The sequence below is a fragment of the Taeniopygia guttata genome, chromosome 1 (genome assembly GCF_048771995.1).
Source record: "Taeniopygia guttata chromosome 1, bTaeGut7.mat, whole genome shotgun sequence".
NCBI lineage: Eukaryota > Metazoa > Chordata > Aves > Passeriformes > Estrildidae > Taeniopygia > Taeniopygia guttata.
Genome location: NC_133024.1, coordinates 57,665,060 through 57,687,743, shown reverse-complemented (window position 1 = coordinate 57,687,743; position 22,684 = coordinate 57,665,060). Strand labels below are relative to the sequence as shown.

General features: G+C 38.7%; 1 protein-coding gene across 8 annotated transcripts in view; it reads left to right on the top strand.

The window, feature by feature from the left end:
• The window catches only part of ELF1 (E74 like ETS transcription factor 1), an 88,496-nt gene extending 67,184 nt beyond the window's left edge, over positions 1-21,312 (top strand). For 6 of the 8 annotated variants that reach the window (XM_030271878.4, XM_072928582.1, XM_030271885.4 and 3 more), the window contains 5 exons: positions 292-456; positions 5,242-5,325; positions 8,299-8,491; positions 9,587-10,054; positions 19,626-21,312. In XM_030271878.4, coding sequence (XP_030127738.4) covers positions 292-456; positions 5,242-5,325; positions 8,299-8,491; positions 9,587-10,054; positions 19,626-20,241 — 1,526 coding nt within the window. In that variant the 3' untranslated portion in view covers positions 20,242-21,312. The remainder of the gene's footprint in view (positions 1-291; positions 457-5,241; positions 5,326-8,298; positions 8,492-9,586; positions 10,055-19,625) is intronic. The other 2 variants (XM_072928602.1, XM_041715929.2) reach the window with 1 other exon arrangement.
• Positions 21,313-22,684: the final 1,372 nt, after the last annotated feature.

Here is a 22,684-nt window from a genome sequence, read left to right as displayed (position 1 = left end):
GGATAAAAGAATATACACTTACCTTTACAGATTGCCTTAAATATGAATGTGTGATCAGCAGATAAATGTGCTTTTTGTGGGGTACACTGTGACACCAAATTTTTCTAGTTTAGTAGTGCTTCTGTGTTAAGTGTTGGCACATATATTGAATTATACCTTAGTCTTCTCTCACTTGAATGACTGAAGTGTCAGAGTTTGATTTTATTCTATGTTAAAGTTTTTGGTCTAAAGCCAGCTTTTTAAAGTCCACATGGCTGTGTGAAAATACTCCTTTTGTCCCTTTCCCTCAAGCAACTATGTTTGGTGCAACTGAAGAGGAAGAAATGGTGCCTCCTATCACACACGTGTCAGTCACGCTCGATGGGATTCCTGAAGTAGTGGAAGTTCACCAAGCCTCAGACCCTTATGCTGAGTCACCAGAGACTCCAGAATTTGAACAACCAAAGAAGAAAAAAGGTAAGATGCTACCAGAGAACAGCAGTGTGGAGCAGGAGAGTAGGGGCTGACATGGTTGCTTCCTTGTGGGTGTCTGGAACCATTCTGGGTGTCAGGCCAAAATAACTGAGTGAGCTCAGTCAGAAATGCAAGGAAAGCATTTTCTTCTTGTGTAGTGTGAACACATGTACAGGTGCTTAGATTAATGATGTCGTAGATGTAGCAACGATGGCTTATCCTACAAGAATCTCTGCTTGTTCCTATTTATGGTTTCTTCTTCAGGGCAGAATTGCAATATAAACCATAGAGCTTTTGCCACTGAGAATTTGGAAGTACTTTCATTAGCTCTTACTTAGCTTCAACTGAAGATACTTGATCAGTTCAGAATATGGGATGAGAATGGGGAGGGATTTTTAGCTTTTCTGATCAGCCTTTTTAGAGGCTGATTTTTAAATTATTATTAATAGCTGCATGCTATAGTAAGTGTTAGTCCCATTTGTAGTATATTACATTTACAAAGTGTAGTGATGTTCCACTGCAGTCAATGCTGTGCCAAAGAGTCAAGAAACTGTGTTAGCCAGACATTCTACTCCTGTTTTCCCACCCTGCTTCAGCGTGGACCCCATTAGAGGCTCTGAAACTGGTGTCTGCAGGAAAAGAGAGTCTTGCTGTACATATAGATATTAAATGCTCTTGCAACAAATTAATATAAAAAAAATAAATGAAGTAGGTTATGTTTCTGGGGCTCATCCTAGAGCATGAGGACTTTAATCGTTTCCCCTGTCTTCCACAATAAGACTTCTACTACCCAGTCATACCCCTGTGGAATTGGAGTGCATTTTTGCTGCTACTTTTGCTGCTAATTCCAAATGTTGGGAGAGAGACCATATTGGCCTGTGAAGATCTTTGGGAAGCCTCCTGAGCCCTGTGTATGTCAAAAGGTCTCATAGGGATGGGTGTGGGTCAGGAAGTCTCAGATTCCCCTGAGAAAGCTGAACTGAAACTGCTGTGGAGGAGAGCTTTACCAGCAGCTGCCCCGAAAGTGCTGCTGGGGAAGCTACTGTGGCTGTGCACACTCCTGTGAGATAACCAACTGTAAGAGGATTTTAAATTGGGGGGTTTTTGTTTGTTCTTTTCTTCCCTTCTTCTTTTTTAATGTTAACTGCTGTGTGGGTCAAAACAAGGAGCTGCTGCCTGCCAGACATTTAACCTCTTTGGTTTGATGCTTTCATAGTCTTTCGTGTTGTGCTTCTGCTTACTCCCACTCCTTCCTCCTCCCTAGCTGTAGGTTAGAAAACCAGTTTCTTCACAGAAAGTGTATTTGTTTTAGAAAAAAAAAATGCTAGAAAAGATGCATCAGCTTAGTGTTTCATTAAGTACTGGTTTTCAGTGAACTCAAGGCTTCCTAAAGTACATGGTATGGCCTAAGTGATGTAGAAGTGTTACTTCAAAATGTCCGGAGATTTGTAAAGCATTGTTGTACAGGAATTGCTGCAAAATGCTATTAAGTTTTTTGTGCACTTTAAGTTAATGTGCAGTGTGTGTGTGGGATTCTTTTGGGGTTTTGTTTGTAGGTTATTATTTTTTTTTAAGTACGCTCTGTTTCCCTTCTTTTTGGTCAATTCTGAGGCATGGCAAAGGATGGTGGTCATTTTGCCCTGTCCATATCACTCATGATTTATAGGGTTTTTATAGATTCTATAGACTTCTTTTATAGACTTCTAGGATATATACAAGCCATTAGGTAAAATTAGAGAGATTCACAGTGCAGATCATTGCCAGCTAACTGGGCCAGAATGGCACTGCCAAGTAGAGTTCCTCCAAGAGAATGTTCACCAGAAGCAATGAGGTGGTTTCACTTCCTTTCCTTTTGGCCTTATTGCTGCAGCAGGAGAACTGTATCCACCCATCTGCTCAACTCCAAAGCCGTGTTCAGCATGATGTTTGTACTTACGAAGGTCTGAGCACTGAGCTGCTCAGCTATGGATCAGAAAGACAGGAAAAGCAAAGGGATGTCAAGCAAAGAAACTTGAAAATTTCCCATATTAATACCTTCAGTTCTGTTTTGCCCTGGAGGATATCTGGCAGCAGGTGGCCACATAAGTTATATACATAATATTTTAAATATATGTTATTTGTTTTGTTTGTACATGCATTTTTAAAAACAAAACTCAGTGAAAAGAATGTAAGAAAATGGATTTTACATTTTCTGGTGTGGTATAAGATATTTAATCAGGATGAACATTTCACTGTATAATATCACCTTAATTTGTAGCATGAATTTCTAACATGAAGTGTTTTACAGCCATGGAAATAGGGAAGTGAAAACACCAAATGTAAATCCAATTAGTTGTCCAAAATTATGGTAGGCCCATATAAGGCTTTTTATCCTTCCTCTTTGTAAAATTCTTTCCTAAAAAGGAATTTAGTAATGCACTCTGAAAAACAACAAATTCATGCTCTATTGAAGCAAAGGAGGAAGCATGCTAGTGCTTAATGGACTTTTAAAAAATATCTTCTTTTAAACAAAGGAAACATATCCGATGTGTCTCTGTTAACTGTTTTTTTGATGGTATCAGTCAGTGCCTGGAGATTATAGCTCACAGTGTAGTCTAAAACTATCCAAATAAAGTATCTCTAGCCCAGATATACAGCCGTAATAGCAATACATTTCTGTAAACAAGTTTCACATCCTTCACTGGTTTCTAATTTTGGATGACTACTTACAGAGTCCTGAAATAGTCTAGGCTGAAGAAAGAGAGCTTAGAATTAGTCTTGCAGCCATAGTCATATGTAGTAGGCTAGGTTATCTCTAATCAGAAGTGCATAAATTATATGGGATCAGTTCTTAAGTTTCCTGAAGCTGACTAGGAGTAGTTCAGTCCTGACCTAATTGAGCTCTCATCCACTTCATTTCCTTTTAAGAACTGAACTCATTTAGACATAATGTCTAAATTAGTGATATCAAAATAACACTCCCTACTCCTTAATGGCTACATTTACACCTATTCAAGAGGGGAAAATGAGACAACAGAGTCTTCCCACAGCTCTAATGGGGAAAGCACTTCTGTGCTCTAACGGGCTTCTTCTGTGTTAGAAGCTCATCCACAAGAGTGAATTCATCTAGGACATTTTAGGTAAAATAGACATTTCTGCAACCTGCAGTGGTGAGTGCAGAAAAGCTGCTACAAATGTACTCCAGTTGTTCTTTATCCTTTTGTATCATGATATATTAAGAAAACAATGTTGTAGATTTTCCTCCTTCCTACCTTCTTTCAAATCAAGGGCATTACTGGCCAAAACACTGGATGTCGTTTGTGTCCCGTTCTCAGTCATGAATCCTGTCTGGATGAAAGCAAGAAAATTAGAGGTTTTGTTACTCATTATAGGTCTCTCAACTAGCTATCCCATGCCTCTCCTCCCCCATGCACTGTCAAAAAAAAAAAAAAAAAAAAAGTTATACAGATGGACTTAGCAAGATTGCTAATGTCAAAAAGTGAGTGCTTAAGCCAAAGTTTCTTATGATTTCTCTGTAGATACTGGAAGGTTAAGATGAAGGAAATAGTGCAGGCTGGCACTGAGCTTTTTTTTTTTTTTTTTTTCAGAGCTAGTGAAAGATGCTCTCTCACTCTGCAGCAGAGCTGTTTCCTTACTAAAACAGCCCCTCAAAACAAAACCAAAACTGCAAAGTTAGAGTGTATGGGATTGCACAGACTTTTTGGTCTTGCCTCTTTAGAACATCAACTCTTTTGAAGTGCAATAAATACAGAAAAAAAAATTCCTTTAGATTTTTAACTATGGCAGTGTTCTATCTGAATTAGAAATATGTTTTTCTGAGTCTTTTATATGCTTAGTCTATTCTACCTCACAAAAGATTATAGGTAATAATATAAGTAACATCAATGTAGTAATGGGGCACTGCAAAACCTGGTAAGATAAATTTAATGAGAAATTCCTGAAGGCTTCTGATTAATTACATCACCTGTAAAAGCTGCCATAACAGGGAATGAGAACTAATAAAAAAATAGGTTCAAGGTTTTATGTTGAAAAATATTGCACCATGACTTAGCTTTTTTGTTCCCTTTTGTGTCAGTAGTTGATTTCTCAACATTTTCAAATGAGTGCTCTTCATTTTTGTGATCAGTTTTAAGTAACTTCTTCCTTTTAATCTTCCTCACCAGAGAGTCATGATGCTTATCACTCTAAAAACTGGTATTTTTTAAAATCCTGTTATTGTTTCTTCTGATTTTCATAAACAAGTGACTTCCCTTTACCTGCAGACACTGTAAAAAAGGTGTAAAAGACAATAGGACTGAAAAAAATGTTTGTTTCAGATGACAGTGTAGTTTGCTGCTGTCAGTGTACTTGCAATAGATTAAACAAGGAGACAAGCTTGTTTTGTCCCTACCTTCCATTTTGGCAATGAGTGAACATTATAGTACTCTGTATTTTATCTAGCTTTTCCTGTTTAAGCCCTTACACATAGTTAATAGCTTATTTTTCTCATCTTGTCTGTTTCAAGTGCTCTTAAGATTACCTAAATAGCCACAGAATTTTCCAATGGACGTAGACTTCAGGAAAGTGCATAGTGTAGCCTTTTTTTAGAAGTACAGTAAGAGCACAGGACATCCATCTGCCATTGAAGAAGTTCAGCACAGAACTAAGTTCCCAACTTACTAGAAATTAAATCATTTTTGAATTGGAGAAACAAATCTCTTCCCTTTTTATGTCCTTTTTTTTTTTTTTTTTTTTTTTTTTTTAATAATTTTCTTAAGATGCAGTTGACTTACTGGTGATTTATTTCAGGGAAGAAACCAAAACCCTCTCGTTCTGAGTCACCTACTACAACTCCAAACATATCTGTGAAAAAGAAAAACAAAGATGGAAAGGGTAAGTCAAAATAGTTGTCACCAATATGTTTAGGAGAACACAGTTTCTGAGTAATTTGGAAAAAGAAAAGATTTACGAGTTCACTTGTGATGCAAATATAGGTCTTATGTTCAGGGGTGGTTAACATCTCAAGGCAAGGAAAAGATGAGCACATGAGTTTTCTTGGTGAAATACACAGTTCCTTAGGAGAATAATGTATTTGTCACTTTAGTTGCAAGGACTCTTGGAAACTCTTCAACATCCCTGCAGAGTTTGCTGTGTTTTGAGTGAAGTCTTGGGGAGTGCTTTGCATTATATTAATGGTTCTTAGGCTGTGGTTATTTTGACAGATGATCTTTGAAAATGTGTTCCATCTGTATGTGTCTAATTCTGCATGAGTCTTACCAAGGTTGCCAGTTGGCAACAGGAAGTACCAAGTCTTGAGTTTTAAAAACAGTTATAGCACAGCTTGAACACTTGGGCAGAAAACTTGGGGCTTTGATACTTTCATTCCTTCTGTGTTTAAAAGGTAGATATAAAAATAAATGCCACATAACTGATAAAATGAATCATTTGCTCAGCCTGAACTGTTCAGTAGTGCCTGTGAGTTTTGTCAACAGCTTTGACAAAAGAGTTGCTTTGCTGTGGGGTCCAACGCTGTACCCGTGCCCAGGCTGGTGTTTGAAAGGCAGGCTGACTCCCAGCCCTGGTGAGCTGTGCTGCCATCAGCGGGAGCTGGAAATGAGCCTCCCGTGTCACAGTGCCTGCTGGTACACCTGGGGACAGATATGCTTGCATGCATGCAGTACTTGCCCAGCCAGTCCTGGACACTGGTGGCAAAAGAATGCTGCACTCTTGAGGTCAGAAAAATCTCTACTCTGACAAATGAGTATGTTGAGTTTTTTTTTTTTTTTTTGAAGAGGCATTTTATGCAATAACAGGAAGAAAAACCTGTTGGCTATCAATAAATATTTTACATGGTAATGCCATCAATTCTATATATGCATGGTTGTATTTTTTTAAATTAAAAAGTCATTTTTCTGTAAAAATGAAAGGAGTATCAGAGAAACATCCAAGTGGTGCTCAAATGAAATTATAGAAAATATTGAAGCAGCCAGCCACAAAATTAAAAGGCGGAAGAGTCTAATAGTTCTGTCAGTGATAGCAAGAATACTCCGTAATACAAATTGTCCATCATTACAAAGTTGCTAATTCTGAAGGGAATAAAATGGAGCACGTTGCCTCAAAGCACTGCTTGTTATGAAACCCATTTGTTTTACATTTTTAGGAACACAGAATTGAAGTAAAAAACATAGTAATATGACCATCCGTGGCACGGAAGCAGCTAGAAAATCACAAGAGCTGCCTGTCTGTTACCTAGGGAGAACTTGTATGCTAAAATTACAAGCTCTCATACAATTACATGATACCATGAATAGAAAAAACTGAATTTTCCACATATTGCTTTTTCTGCTGTGACTCAGAGGAGGTTGAATATTCTGCCTGTAAGTAAAGCAAACCTCTTTTTTGAAGGTTGTCTTCTTCACAGTGATTTTTAGTGGTTAAGTGGTGACAAATTTTCAGGTTGCCTTGATGCAGTTGAGTATTTTTAGTCTAGACTACAACAGAAACACCCTGGATTAGGTGGTAAATTGCTGGGAATGCTCTCACTCCTGCGCGACATTGTGTCTTGCCTAAGCAGTCTGGTTTTGGCTTTGGGGTATCTGATGGGAGGCTGGCTTACGTAAACTGGGAGACATTTTTTGCAAAGGCAGTGTTTTTCTCTAGGAATGCTCATTTTTCTAGTTTCCACCTGCTGAAGGAGCTGCTAACATTTTTGTATTGGCAATGCTGATGACTTTGAATATTTGCTAAATATAGTTTATAATATAGTATTATAGGAATTTCAATTTTTAAGAGGTCTCTTATTGGAAAAAGGTTCATTAAAGTTGTAAAAATCTACTGGGCTAAATTGAAGCTATGAAAAGAGATCCTGTCACCTTCTGATCAGCTGGGCATCATTTTTTGCGGAACTTCAGCACACGCTCTCCTTGCTGTTTTTGCACAGCTACTTGTGGGAGGTGATGCAAGAAGTTTTTTCTTGCTTTCTCAGACTAACAACTAAGGAGTTTTTGTGCAGCTTCAGATTCCCAAAAGAACATCAAACACCAAAAGCCTTAAAAAAAAAAGGCAGGAAAGAAAGGTCTTATTAGTTGCATGAGTTTAGACACCTTAAATGTGGTTTTGGAAAAAAAAGTGCTAATTTTGTGCTAGTTTTAAATATTCACCATCTGTGATTTCAATACTCTTTCTTTATATCTGGTAAACATTGAACAGATGTGACAGATTTTCATATAGAAGTGTTTGTCCCCACTTGTTTCTAAAATGAAATTTGGATGTTGTCTATCAGCAAGCACATGCACTCACTGGATTTAAAAAAATTACCTTTTTCTGTACTTTGTTGTTGAAGGTTTGCCTGCCTCAGCTGATTGCTCCACATAAATCTCATTGTTAAAGGCAAGGATTTTGTTTAGCCTTTTAAAGGATTATAACACTCATCTCGATTCAGCAAAGCATCTAAGCAACAGCTTAGTTTGCAGCATTTTCAGGGGGTAGAACTGAACATGTTCCTTTTCAAGGTAAAGCAATAGCGACTGCTTCTGTAACTGGATTAAGCAGGAGGCAAATGGGCACATGGATGCCTAATGCTGTCTAATGTTGGTGGTCCAACATTGGCTTAGCTTACAGAGTGGCTGGGGTATTTGGATACCTAGATTATGATAACTCACAAGATTATAATAACTTCCCCTCCCATGCCCTTTCATCACTATTTTCTAGTCTTGATGATATATTATAATGTATTTTGTAAAGATACCAGCCTCTTAATTTTAAGATTATTTGCATCATTAATAAAATATGGCCAAATAACTTATTTTTCTTTCTTCCTTTTTTCTTTGTTTCGTTTGTTTTGTTTCTGAAATTCTTTTATTCTAGGAAATACCATTTATCTCTGGGAGTTCTTACTAGCACTGCTCCAGGACAAAGCTACATGTCCTAAATATATCAAATGGACTCAAAGAGAGAAGGGCATTTTCAAACTGGTAGATTCCAAAGCTGTGTCCAGATTGTGGGGAAAACACAAAAACAAACCTGACATGAATTATGAAACAATGGGTAGGGCTCTCAGGTATGTGCATTTTTAATAGTAGATTGTTTTTGTTGCTTTAGTGTTTGTATACATTAAATGCCTCCTCTAATTTGAATAATGCAAAAATCTAATATTCTATAGGTTTGGGAAATGAAAATGTTATTTCAGCAAAATAAATTAGCTAACTAAAATTTACCCTCACTAACCTCAATTCCAAGTCGCTCACCTTCAGTTTCAGCATAGATGTATTGAAAGTACGTTTAGCAGTACTGCTGCTGAACTGCATCTTCAGAGTCATGCACAGATGTGTAAGAGACTGAAGATTTCAAGTGGGGAAAACCTTTTGCATAAAGTTTCAATCTATTTTCAAAAAAAACTCGCCAACATTCATGTGTATTCATTAAGTTATTTCTATTTGTTGTACATGATTCTATCTCCAATGGAAACTACAGTTTTAGAATTCAGTTCTAGTTTCATGTCTCTGAACTTGTGTGTACAGACAGCTCTAAAACATAGAATTGTGTGGCACTGCCTGTCAGGCTGGGAGTTTTCTCATACATAAAAAAAATGCAAAATAAGTAGACAACCATGGAGCTTCAGTCTTATCAGCTGATTGATAATTGTCCAACAGAGCCATATGCATTTCTTTTAATTTCCCCTCATCTTGGTGTGCGTAATTTCAAGTTGTCCTACTAATTTGCAAATGTAACAGAGATAGTGCTCTCCTGTCCTCTTCCCTTTGCTTTGTTGTAGCTAAAATGTCTGCCTGTGCTTATTGGTGAATAAACACGAATTCAGATTACTGAAAGAACTGTAGGAATCAAAAGGAAAATTGAAAGTTTCATGCAACTTTTTACAGTGTGAGTTGATAGCAGATCTGCCAAGTCATGGAGTTGTTTTCTTTCTCCTCAGAGTTATCTAAGTTTTAAGTTAAAAGGTGGCATGAAATACCAGTAAAAAAAAAGTTCTTTGAGGAAAAAAAGTACACTATTGGCCACTTTTTATAATAAAAAACTAGGCACATAAAGTTTTTTTTCACTTGATGGTGCTGTGTTTATTTTCTAAGAGTTTTGTTGCTTTGTTTTGTTTTTGGCAAAAAATCTGTGTAACTTGATGTGTGTGCACCTTAAACAGATACTACTACCAAAGGGGAATCCTTGCTAAAGTAGAAGGTCAGCGCCTGGTGTATCAATTTAAAGACATGCCAAAAGATCTCATCTATATTGATGATGAAGATGCCAGCCCTAGCACTGAATCATCAGATTCAGCTCTGCTCTCACCTGCTGTGGCCAACAGAAACCAATCAAGCAGAACTAGAGCGTCTGCAAATGCAGGAACAAAGGGAGGATCAACCTCAGTGGTAAAAACAGGAAACTCGAAGCCTGCTAAGCTGAAGGAGCAAGTAGAAGTTGTACAGCAGCAGACACCTGGCTTGACTTCAGAAGTTTTGAGGACAATGCAATCTCCACAGCCAGTACAACCCACTCAGCTTTTTCGGACAGTTCATGTAATGCAGCCATTGCAGCCCCTCGCAGAAGGACAAGCAGCCGTAACTAATAATGTTCCAGATGAATCGTTAAATTCCTCAGTTCAGAATATAAGGTAAGAAAATGTACAGAAAATAAATATTTGAATAATAATAAATTCACTGGATGATGGCTAGATAGACTTGATTATTTGTTTTGCTTCCAAGAAATGCAAGTCTTCCAGTTTGGTTGAAGTGAAATGATGTCTTTGTGGCTCATCCTAGGAATTTAGAGTTACTACAGCATAATATGACAGGTACACACATAACTGTACTGCCTATGGTGGAGGGAAGCTCATCTTTTCCATGGTGTTCAGCCTGATGCATGTAATTTAGAAAGGAAAGAGATACAACTTCTCTTTAAAATTGACATTTTTCAGTTCTGTCCCACAGCAGAAGCTGTGTTTTCATGTCTGCTTTTACACTGGTGTCCTTGCTTTTGAATTATACATGGTGGGTCTGCATGATACCTTCAGAATTATTTTCCTTCTTGCTTCTTAATTTTTCTTTGTAACAATTTTTTTTCATCTTTTGCTTTTTTTTGTATTGTCTCCAGTTACAGGAAAAGCTGCATATTACCTGCTCTAGCATTTTGCTGCTCTTACAAGAACAAGTTCTGATTGTAGGAAACAATTAACAGACTAATCCTTTGGGAGCTGTGCATCTGCAGACATTTGGGAGCCAGTCATGCTTCCATACTTCATTTGTGAGTCAGCTAGCTAACACTACACAGCACTTAGGCATCATGACTCTTTTCCACTTACCCCTTAGCAGCAGGGTTTACTTGTAAAAATGGACAAGGGCAACATAGTAAAAGGAAAGCAGTACAGACATAATTGAGGCTATACTGAACCATATAAGTCAGCAGAACAACAATACTAAACATGAATAGGGGGAAAGTTCAGCAATTTGCAGAGTTAAGTAGCTCTAGGCTAGACCTACACTAGATTATGGATCACAGACAATATCAGTAGTATAGATTTTATAAGGAATGGTAACAACAAACAGAAGTATCAGTAAGACTTAAGGCAGGAAAGAAGTCCAGCCAAATGTTTGGAAAGCTATTCATTGACATTATGATATCCAATTACTGCATTACAGTATTTCCCAGTCAGACCTTGGGTAATAAGCTAAGGGAAAAAATAGTAGAGATCATGCATTTGTGAAATTCAGATGAAACAGAAGCCTTAAATCCTTAGAATTCTGTATTACATTAGTTCACATCCATTGCTTTTAACCAGAACATTATTCCATGAAGTCTCTAACTGTACTTAGCCAAGATGACAAAATGAAGAAGTTCAAAAAGAAGCATCAAACCTTTTCAGAATGGTACAGAAGTACTGCTGATTAAGAAAGTTTATACTAAAGGGTCTGAGCAGTTAGAGTGAAAATAAAATCTACAATCCAGACTTTTTTGGTGTGCTTTTAACCAGGTTGGGACAAGCTACGAAATAAGTGCTGTTGAGTCCTGTGCAATAGACACTGCCCATTTCAGGCTCCCAAAATACAATTTATGACAGATATATTTCTGCTCAGCTTCAAAAGGCAAGCTTCAAATAGTTAGTTGAGGTAGGATGACATACTGAACATTTTTCAGAGCATATGTTTTAGCTCTTGTTTTATAATAAGGCTGAAACAAAAGTTTGTTCAGACAGCTGTAAATCATAGGCAGATGAACATACACATTCTGAATTGCTGCAGCAGGGCTTTCGTAAGGGTTGAAATGAATGGTCTGCATGGTTTGAAAATGTACAGCAGGTATGGCTACCATTGTAGACTAAGAATTGTCAAACCTTCTGATGTATGCACATACTGTGTGGGGCTGTGGTTGGAGCCTCTTTTTAGAGGGAAGCGTGAGGACAAATAGCAGCTTTGGTTGCCAGTTGCTGTTCAGTGGCTGGGGCAGGTAAATAGTCAAGATCATTTGGGCAAAACAGCAATCAGGTTCTGGTAATGATCCTCAAAAGGTTTTCTTATGCATGCCAGGTAATGGTTGCGTTCTGCCTTGAAGTGTGAATATCTTGAACCCATATAATTTGTCTTATGCAATTTAGTTTCTAAAGTTTTATTCTGTTTTTTTTTTTTTCATTTTATTCATTCATACATTTACTTATGTATATGTTCACCCCTCTTCTTCATTAAATAAATATTTTTCCCTCTGCAGCAATTTGCTTCTGTTCTGTTGTGAAAAGAAAAAAATAATAGAGAAAATATTGAGCGTCTTTGAGGTCAAAAAAATTGGTTTCTTAACACTTAACTGTAGCCTTCAGAGAAAGTTTGAATGTGCATCTTCTCTGTAAAGGTTCTTGGTAAAAGAATCATGTTTGAAGATTGTCGTGAAGTGCTTGTGTCATCATCCCTGACCTGCACTAGGCAGCACCGCCTGGTAGAGACCACTCCCAAAGCATCAGTGGGAGAGTGTTGCAGCCCAAGGCCCAAGTTCCCCAAGGCCTCTTGGCAATTCTCAAAGGAATGGACATGTAAATCTGTGGTTGGCTCTTCACAAGAGAGGCAGTGACTTCATTTATAGCTGCACAAAGCTTATATCTTACTCTGAAGTGGAAAGGTCTTGGCTTTTGGATGGCTTTGATGTGCTTTTTGGAGAAGTTTTGGTGCTGCTCTATGAAAGGAAGACAAGGAGAAGTGTTACTTACAAAGGATAAAAGTCTCTTCTTCAGCCCTAGTGCTTAAACAGAAAGGCTGTGTTATGCTAACCGAGGCTTGGGAAACAGGGCAGGAGCAGGGTCAAGTCAAGCAAACTGGGTTTTGCTGACTGAGGAAAACATCTAGTATCCCCAGTGGGAATATTCAGAATTGTAAACACACTGCTGTTCTGCAGGTCTAACTGTTCTGGCTTGGTGTATGCAGACCCAGTAACTGCAGACTCCAGTCGTGTAAGTGGGAGCTGAGTTTGGCACCACATGTTTGCAGTGAGAAGACAAAACAAAAAATGCCTCTCTAGATGGGCCTTTTATTGCTTACTCCTTCCGATGAGCCAGCTTTTGTGAGGGAGAAAAGGTTTCTTTGAATTCTGTGCTTGTAAAATTATTCTGTTTAAACCAGAATAATAGACACAGGTTAACCAGAATTCCTGGATTATTGGAGTAATTGTGTTTTGCTTTCGAATTAGGAGGCACTGGCCTGGGATTCAGCTCTGTGTACTATTGGCTCATTCTCAGCATTAAAGAGCATTCTTTCTGTTGCTGCAGAAAGCACACTTCTCCTGTTGGGCTAGCAACTTACCTTGCCTAGGGCATCCTACAAGCTGAAAAGTGCCCATGTTTGGACAAGTAAATTTCTCCCTTAAATGCTGAGGACTGCAAATGAAGAAACATGCTTTTTATTTACCTTTAATCTAGAGTAGTAGTGATTTAAGATGGAGTGAAAAGCGATTTTTATGTTACTTACAGTTCAGAGAATATCTGAATATCATATAGGGAGTATCTCATATCAGAGAATATCATATAGAGAGTAATTTTAACTTATACGTCTGTCTCTGTTATTGGCTGTATGGGACATGGCTGAACCTTCTAGATGGCAGCTCTATATGCTAAGAAACGTGCAATTAGCTGACTTCTGACAGACCCTGTGCAATGTTTTACCACACTTCAGGTTTTAATCTGTTTCTGTCAAAATTCAGCTTGCTGTCTCCTTTCTGTACTTGCAAGCTGTCATTGTGGTAGTTTGGACAGAGCATGTAAGAAGACCAGAATTTTGACTTGGTTCTGTAGCTGGGGGAAAGCTAATACAGGCCACAGAGGACCAAGGGGATATGCTCTCTGTGTTCACTTCTGAATGCGAGAACCTTGACATGATGAATCAGCCACAGTTTTCATCTTGATCTTTTTGCAACCTTCAAGATAGAAAATGTCTTCTGAAGGTGACAAGCATGGATTGCAGTGGCAGGATCCTGATTCAAGAGGAGGAGGAAGTAGCTGAACATAAATCATGTTTTTTCAAGGCATGAGCATTCTGAATAAGAACAGCAATGAAGCCAAGAATTCACCAACACCATGTGTTGGTCCCAGTAAGCAGAGTCAATTGTCTTTGAAAGCCATATGTACCCAAGCAAACACATGCTTTCTGCTGTTCCATAATCTGTTTGTGTCCAGACTGTGATGCTTTGGTGGTCTGACTGCAGCAATGCTGATGTTGGGGGGGAAAAAAAAAAGAATTGTCTAGCAGGAATTTATCAACTCTGAAAATGTGATTACAGCTGCAATTTCAAATTGTCTTTATCTCATACCTTATATAGACGTTGTCTTGTGTAAATTGCACACTGAACGTCAGCATTATTTTCTTCAATCATCCTTCACACCGTATCTCTATTGGCTTTGCTTAAACTTGCATAACTCCACAGACACATGAAACCAGTCTGGCACTGTCCTATTTTGCATTGACCATCTGCTTTAAGACCCTTTTTCTTGAATAAGAGCAAGAGTCCCATCTGCATGATGTCAGCTAGGGTTGTAGCCTATCACTCCTGTGCCATTTCTATAGGTCTCCTGAATAAAAACCATCATAGGTGTAAGTCTTGGTAAAGGGCTCCCTAGATCTCCCTGGGGCTTGATGGGGAACATGGGCAAAAGAAGATGATGCCAGCTGAGGACTTGCAGATAATCAGAAACAGCTTCTGAAGACCTTCCTTTGATCAGCCACCATCAGTGAACGTGTTTCGCTTCTGTTTGTAGTTAGACAGCAGTCTCCTCCTTGCTCCAAAGGCAAGCTAGCAGTTTTAAAAGCTCTCCAGCACACTGATTTGTAGGTATTGTTGGAGTTGGCTCACTGCTGCCATAGCCTTCCCCAAAGGAAGGGAAACGGGACTGCTACAAAGAGCTCATCTCTGGATTCTTTTAACTGAAGGCTTGACTGCAAGCCAGGTTTCAGGTTGGTAAGAAAAATGTCCTTCCTGAGGGAGATGCTGGTCGGAAATAGCCTGAGTGGTCTTGGTGGGCTTCTACAAGAAACCATGATTTAGTTTACAACAGGGTGTGTTTCTCAGAACACATTTCCAATACAGACAACTTCTATCACAGCAGAGACTGCTTATAACCAAACATTTTGATTTTTTCTGCAGCTGAAGAAGACCTTTTCTTAAGCCCATTTCTAATGTAATTTCTGAGATACGCAAGAAGGTGGCTGTTTATTGACAAAAAGGACTATAGTGTAATCTAATTGGATTAATTTTGTTTATGCACAATAGGATATCCATAGGAGCTCTCTTTCCATGTCTTTGGCATTGCTGAAAGAGGTGGAAGTTCCGCAGCTCTGTTTTAATTCAGGTGACTGTGCAGTTTTGAAAAATTCTGGAAAGAAGATTGTTGGACTCTGTGGTTCAGTAAAAAGGACACATTGAGAGTTGAGTCCTCTGCTTCTGTCCTCTCTTACCTCCCTCTATGTATGTCTTAATATTGCTTTGTTTCATTTTATTAGTGTGCTGTAAAATACTTGGTTTACCTTGGCTTGCAGCTTCAATATTTTTGGTATCTTCTCCATCTCATAAATTTCACATAAATTACCATAAATAAACTTGTTTTCCTTGCCTTCACTATTTATCTCTTGATGAACCAATAAGATATTGCACAATTCCAGGCCATTAACAGTAAAAAATGGCCCAAGAAATAGATGATCATTTTCTGCCAAGCTAAAATTACTTCAGAATTTTTTTCATTCTTTTCTCAGTTGTAATCAGATTGTTTTATGGCAGAATTTCCTTTCCATTGCTGTTGCTCAATGTTCTTGTTCTTTTTGAAACCTCAGCAGCATCTTTTAAAATAATCAAGGAAAAAGATCTGTACCTTAGAGAAGAAAGGCTGTTTGCAAAATGCCAGTGAAATTCAGAAACATAGCAAAATATAGACTTAAAAGCACCTGAAATAGTGTCGCCCAGTGTTAATAAATCACCTTAATTATTGTGTACTCTTTTTTTTTTTGTAAAACAGACAAAATGAATAACCAAGCTGTATCTTTTTCAATTATATTTAAGGCAAATTGTTTAGGCAGATAGACTTTTAGTTAGTAATCAGTTTTAACAATTAAGGTGCACATCTTGCTTGGCTATCATTAGCATAAATAAATATTTATGGAGTGCTTGTACAGCTACTTGCTGTATGCTTCCCTTGTAGCAAGTTCAGACTGTGTGTGTATGCATGTATGTGTATATACAGGTTGATATGTGTATCATCTATTTGTATCTTGGCTGATGGAGAAGACAGCACATCTGGAGTAACCCTCAGGCATGGGACTGCCCTTCAAGAGAAATAAAATGGCTTCAGATTAATATGCAGATACTAATTAGAGTGTGCTGAGACAAATGGTCTGGTTTCATCTCTCAGCCTAGTGCTTTGCAGATATCTGCATTGATTAGATGCAGTTCACACATTTTGAGCTTATGCTTCAAAGCCACTTGGCAGTTACCAGCTTTTATTTTTACAAAACAACTACAGAACAAGGAAATAGCTTCAAGCTAATACTTGGAGGGCATACCTGCACAGGCTAGCAGCTTTAGCCGCCACTTTCAAAATTGCAGCTATTGCATTGTTCTTAATCCTTCAAATTTATGTAAATTTATTAATGGATTAAAGAACTGGCTTGGTATCTATTCTGATACTTTTGATGCTTTTCTAATGGCAAGTGTCAGTTATCTCTCCTTCATAGCTGTTCTAATTGCATTGCTGGTCTCTGTAGACTTTCCTGGTGCACCTACCTGACATTTTGATTTTATTACAAGTCTCTTTAAATGCAGGTAGTTTACTTTTTTATTATTTTAAGGACATAGTGGATGCCCTCATCCTGTTGCTACTTCTGACATGGACATTAATGACTTTTCTGTCAAGGTCCCAGGGGATTTGCTGGGGGGGGGGAAAAAAAGTTAGCACTGATAACCCTTGGAGACTTGGCATGAGTCTTGGTACTGTCATTCTGAGCCTTGTGCTTTAGGCTTGGTTGTTGGTATTTGCTGTGCCAGCACCAAGTTCTCCAGAAATTTGAAATCACTCCAGCTGGTGCTTCACCTTCATGAACTTTTCCATGAACTTCTGCCTTAGGGTTTCTTCTGTTGTGTGAAAAAGGAGCTCAAGAGTGACTCTGGTGTCAGTCACATCAAATTTTGTGTCATGGTTATGATGGCTGCTGTGATGAGACCTGCATGGGTGCCTTGTTAACAAGGGTTTGAATTTGGTTTCCTGGGTGCTGCAACGGTCTTTCTGGGTAGGAACAGAAAGTTACAGATGGAAATTTTGTTTCTTGTATTATCTAGCCCTATGTGATCTGGGGAAAAGATTGCCTGTAGAAGGGACTGGCAGCTGGAGGATGCTCAGGGAAGCACTCAGGTGCTCTGAGCCTGTACCAGCAGGGTTACTGGGCCTGCTCTTGCTGGAGCAGTCTTTGGAGCTCAGCTAGAGGCCTTTCCCAGAGGACTGAGTGGGACATGAGCAATCCTTTACATATATTCCTGCACTTGTGTCCTAGTTTAGGGCAAATTTGTGAGAAAAACCTCTGGAAGGAGCCCCTAGAAAACAAACCCCCGTGGCCCCTCCCCACCCACCTGGCTCGGGAAGAATTTTCTCGGAGAGAAGTGGAAAAGAACCTATTTATTAAAAAAAAAAATAAATTAACAACACCAGATGACAACAAAACTCTTTCACCACTCTGAAGAGATGAACAAATCCAGAAAGTCTTTCCTGGGAGTGGTTGCCTGGGTCTGGGCACTGGGGATTGCTCTCCGGCACTGGGGATGGCTGCTGCAGATCACAGCGCAGGCTCTTGGTGTTCCTTGGTGTTTCCCAAGTCCCAGTCTGGAGCAGTTTGGAGTGATATTCAGGAAAGGGAAAGAAAAGAAAAACAGTCCAGGGAAAAAATTGGACTGCTTAGCTAAACTAACTAACAAGCAAAAGCAAAGGCAAAAGCAGAAGCAAGCAAGCAAAGCAAGCGAGCTAAAGCCCTCAAGCAAAGCAAAAGCAAAAGCAAGACAGCCAGCACTAGCCTCTTCTAGACAACAGACCATGGGGGAACATGAACCAGCTGATAACAAGACAAAACAAACCTTCACTCTCAGAGTCAGTTCTGAAAGCACAGAACACAATATCAAACATAAATAGAATACACAGTTGGGGATACCAGCATCATAATATCACCCTATGACAACTTGTCTCTGCTGCTGTACTAAGAAAGGGGGAATGCAGGTCCCTGTGCAGCTGGACTATGACCAGCAGCAGCATCTGCATCCACATTGTCCCATAGCTTCAGCACCACCTAAGTCCTGCTTTGGTAAGCTTTTTGTTGCAACTGTATGGTTTAAAATTGAAATTTTGACTATGCTGAATTAGATTGGACTGGTCAGTGGCTAAATGTTGATACGTAGACTTTCACAGAGCTGTGAAAAATAAATTCTATATGAGTAGAAGGAGTGTAGAACAGAGGAAATTCCATGGTTGATGTATGGCAGGCAACCCTTAAGGCATATCTGAGGCCCAGTCTTCAGAAAGAAGTGCAGGCAATATCGTGCATGGATGTGAAAGTATGAAATTGACAATCATTTGCTTACCATCTAAAGTGATTTTGGAAGGGGTAGAAATAAGCTAGGAGGTGGAGATAGGTTTGGGGGTTTTTTTGGTTGTTTTTTTTTTTTTTTTTTTTGGGTGAGAAAACACAAGGGAGAGCTTAAGACTGAAAAGGGGGAGGAGGGCAGGCAGGACTAAACATTGAAGAGAAGCAGGGAGATTGGCGAGAACCCTGCATGACAAACAGAAGGAAAAGAAAGATTGCCAGAGACAGTGTGGCACGATGGCATGGAACAAGCTGTGGCAGGGTCTTAAAGCAGTTATCCTTCCTTCCCTTCCTCTCTCCCTCCCCGTAACCATTTGTTTTCTGGGGTTTTTATTTTGTTTTAATTTGTGTGACTGGAGTGTGTTGCCATGTTTAAGTCACCACTGTGCACTGCAGTAGTTGTGCACTCCAGCAATACATCTCTTAATCCCCTAATGTTGTCCCCACAGCTCTACATCTATTGACAGTCATGTGGTACCCAAGTCTCATAGCCTGCAACTGATGGAATTACTCCTAACTTAAATGATGTTTTGGAAGCAGGTTCTGATCAGTTGTTTTACCAGAAGGTGTGTATGAGCCTGGCAGACAGAGAACTCTGTGTCCTGGGACTGTGCCAGACACGCTACTGTGTGGATACTTTTGAATACAGTTAAATGTATAGGTGGATGTCAGGATATTCAAGTCCTGACCTACAAATTATTTAGGCTTTTGATTTATTAATTACTTGGTGTAATTTTTGAAACTGATGGCTGATCTTTAATAGGTTGTGCTTTTGATGTTGGTCAATGCTTGAGGTAGAGGTCGTTGATGTGATTTCAGTTGTCCTGAGGAACCACTGAATGTCTCAAAGGCAGGCTGTTCAGCTTGGTGATGGCAGTATTGTTCATGTGGGGCACCTTTACTTTGGGAATCATCTTGCTAAATTCAGGGGTCAGGTCCAGTTCTTGTTTTTTTAGGAGAGATTCTACTACCTCTTTCATAAATGTTGGGGAAATGAAATGTTTATGATGCCAAATGTTTTTTCCGTAGTAAATCTATAATTTTTTTTTTTTTTAATTCAGCATGGAAGTGTTCTGACACAGTAATCTTCTCTAATCTTAGCAGGACTTTGCAGACTCCAACACAGGTTCCAGTGGTTGTTTCTCCTGGAAATCAGCAGCTGCATGCTGTAACACTCCAGACAGTGCCTCTTACTACAGTGATAGCCAGCACAGATCCAGCCTCAGTAACAACAGCACAGAAATTCATTTTACAAGCCATTCCTACTTCCCAGCCCATGACGGTTCTTAAAGAAAACATCATGCTACAGTCTCAGAAGCCAGTCTCGCCTCCTTCCTCGATTGTGCTGAGCCCAGCACAAGTTCAGCAGGTGCTCACCAGCAGCGTGCAGACAATTTGCAATGGAACAGTCAACATGGCTTCATCTCCATCCTTCAGTGCCACCACCCCTGTGGTGACATTCTCGCCCAGCAGCTCACAGGTGGTGTCTCAGCCATCAGGCACAGTGATCACTTCGGTCATTAAAGCACCGGACATGAAGCAGGTTGACCTACAAGAAGAGGAAAAGGAGGAGAGTGACAAAGCAGAAGATACTGAGCAGTCAGAGCAGAGATTCCAGCAGCAACCATTTGTGATGGTAGTGTCCAGTTCAAATAATTTCCCATCTAACATGCAAGTGAAGCAAGAAAATGAGCCATTGGAACCCAATTTGTATTGATAATTAAATAATTTTTAAAAAACTCCTGTGGATGATTATTTTCATAAATGTGATGGGACCTTTTCAGTTATGTATATATTATTTGATTCTGAAGCATGATTGTTGCAAAGCTACTAAAATTCTGCAGTTAATTCTTAGAATTCATGCTTTAAGATGGATTTTGATTTTCTGTTAAATGCTAAATGTTATCATATAAATAAAATTATATATTAATCATTTTTCAAAGTACAGGCATGAAGGAACATGCTTTTTATTCTATGAAGACTTCCTCCTGAGGTTGTTGGCCAAAGTTTCAAACTTCTCTTATTTTGGTGTCAGTCTGTTGCTGATTTACATTACAGTAATGTTATTGTAACCTTTTCTGTTTAATCTGTATGTGTATCACCTTTGGAAGCAGCAGTTAGTTTTAGTAAGACAGTTTCATTCCATGTGTCTGAATTTTTGTGATCGAGTACCTGTTTCATATCAGTGAATGACATCAGTTTTAGACTTTGATAACCAGGTATCCTCTTGGATTTTTTGCAGCACAAGTTCTTGTGTGTGCAAAATTGAATATACACTCCTACTGAGAGTATTCAAAACATATATTCCAGAAATGGACAATGCCATGTCTATATTTTATATGGAAACATCAGATATATTTAATTACAGAAGCTAACGGCATCACTACAGGTGCAAATGTTTTATGCCATTTTGCAACTATGAAGCTTAACAATCTTGCTTTCTACTTCAGATTATTTTGTAAGGGGGGAGGGAAATTAAATATATACAATTTATGCAGGTTTTTGGAGATTAATACTGCTAAGAGTTCTTGGTTTTGATTGTAAATACTGTATATTCAATGTTGCAGGGAAGTTTTTTCAGCTAATTTTTTCCATACAAACTTTTGATAGATGCAAATAAGATCAATAAGATCGTTATGTTTAGAGGTCTAATGTTATATGTATTCATATTACTGAGTGACTTTGTATTTAAAGACAAATTTTTAAATGATGGAGCCCATTGAACCTTGGGTTCTTCTTTTGTATTTTTAATTGGTTTATTATGAAAATAAATCAAATGGAAAAAACATTTTTCTGTATTTACTCCAAAATGTTTTTTATTATTATAATGTTTTGACAATCACCATAAATAAGTAAAATACAGTGAGAAACAGGACAGGGTGATTAGTCAGTTTGGGTCTATGGTGGAACATGAGCAATTCACAAATCACTTCTGAACAGACTTTAATGCAGTCAGTGTGCTGTCAGTATCCTCTGTATAAAATGTATATTTTTGTAACTGAACTGAATGTTGTGATAAATCCAGGAACTGGATTTAAACTTCTCCTTTTCCATCACTTCCCAGTATGTGACAAAGAAACAACACGAAATTCTGAGCGTAATTCACAAAGGTTGTTGTAGCTTATATGATACAACTGACAGCCCAAACTATTAGGGCTTCAAAAACTTGCATGTTGCAGTGTTTAAGTAGAGGGTAAGTTAATAATAAATATTGTGCCTGGTATTATGATTCTGTCAGTATAAAATGAAAGGGAATATGACTTTCTATGATTGAATTAATGTTGGAGTTTTATTAATTGGTTGGTAAGGTTAAATATAACTTGGAGCACTAATACTAGAAAAACTAATAGGAGTAGAAGAGTGGCAGAGAGAGTATGATCTTGCTGCTTGACAGAAGGAACTCTAGAAACTATTGAACAAGCAATTCTCTGCCACAGCTGCCTTGTTAGTTCAATGCTTCTCTCTGACTCTTTGCAGTCAGTCTTCCACCTGCAAACCCAGTGCCTCACCCCGTTTACAGGAAGGCTGGTCATACCCACACCAGTGGTTGTTTATCTGACAGCACTCCCTGCAGCTAGGGAGTGCTGGCAATATTGTCAGGAATGTGGATAAGCTTTGTGGAAGCATATCTGGTAATAGTCCTCACTCCAAGGGCTGTGTTAGATTGACAGAAACACTGGAGAGGGAGGCTATTTTTTAAAATCAAACTATAACATAGGGATGTTTTCCTTTCATAATTCTAGAAAATCTGAAGTGGTAATGCTTGACTGACATAAGTGGTTTTAGATATAGGGATATTGCTTTGGTGTTTACTGGAAATGTGGGGGGAAAAAATTTGCACCATAAGATTACAGCTTCACCAACAAAACTTCATGCCGTAGATGCAGCTATTACACATGGAAAATGATTTGTCAGTTTAGTTTATGTCAGTTGGAGAAGTGGTGGAAATCTCCAGCAGCAATAATGTGTCTCCAGCAGCAGACTGTTGTGTAACACACAGTAAATGGAAATCACTCCCTCCCCATATCCCTTGGGCTCCGGTGTGCCAGCCGGGTGGATCTGTGCTTTGAACTCTGGTTGATATGGCAAAGGAAGGGAGAAGCTGGAGTAAATAATAAAATGAGAGCTCACATTGGGAGTTTGAGCTGCCCCTCCCGTCA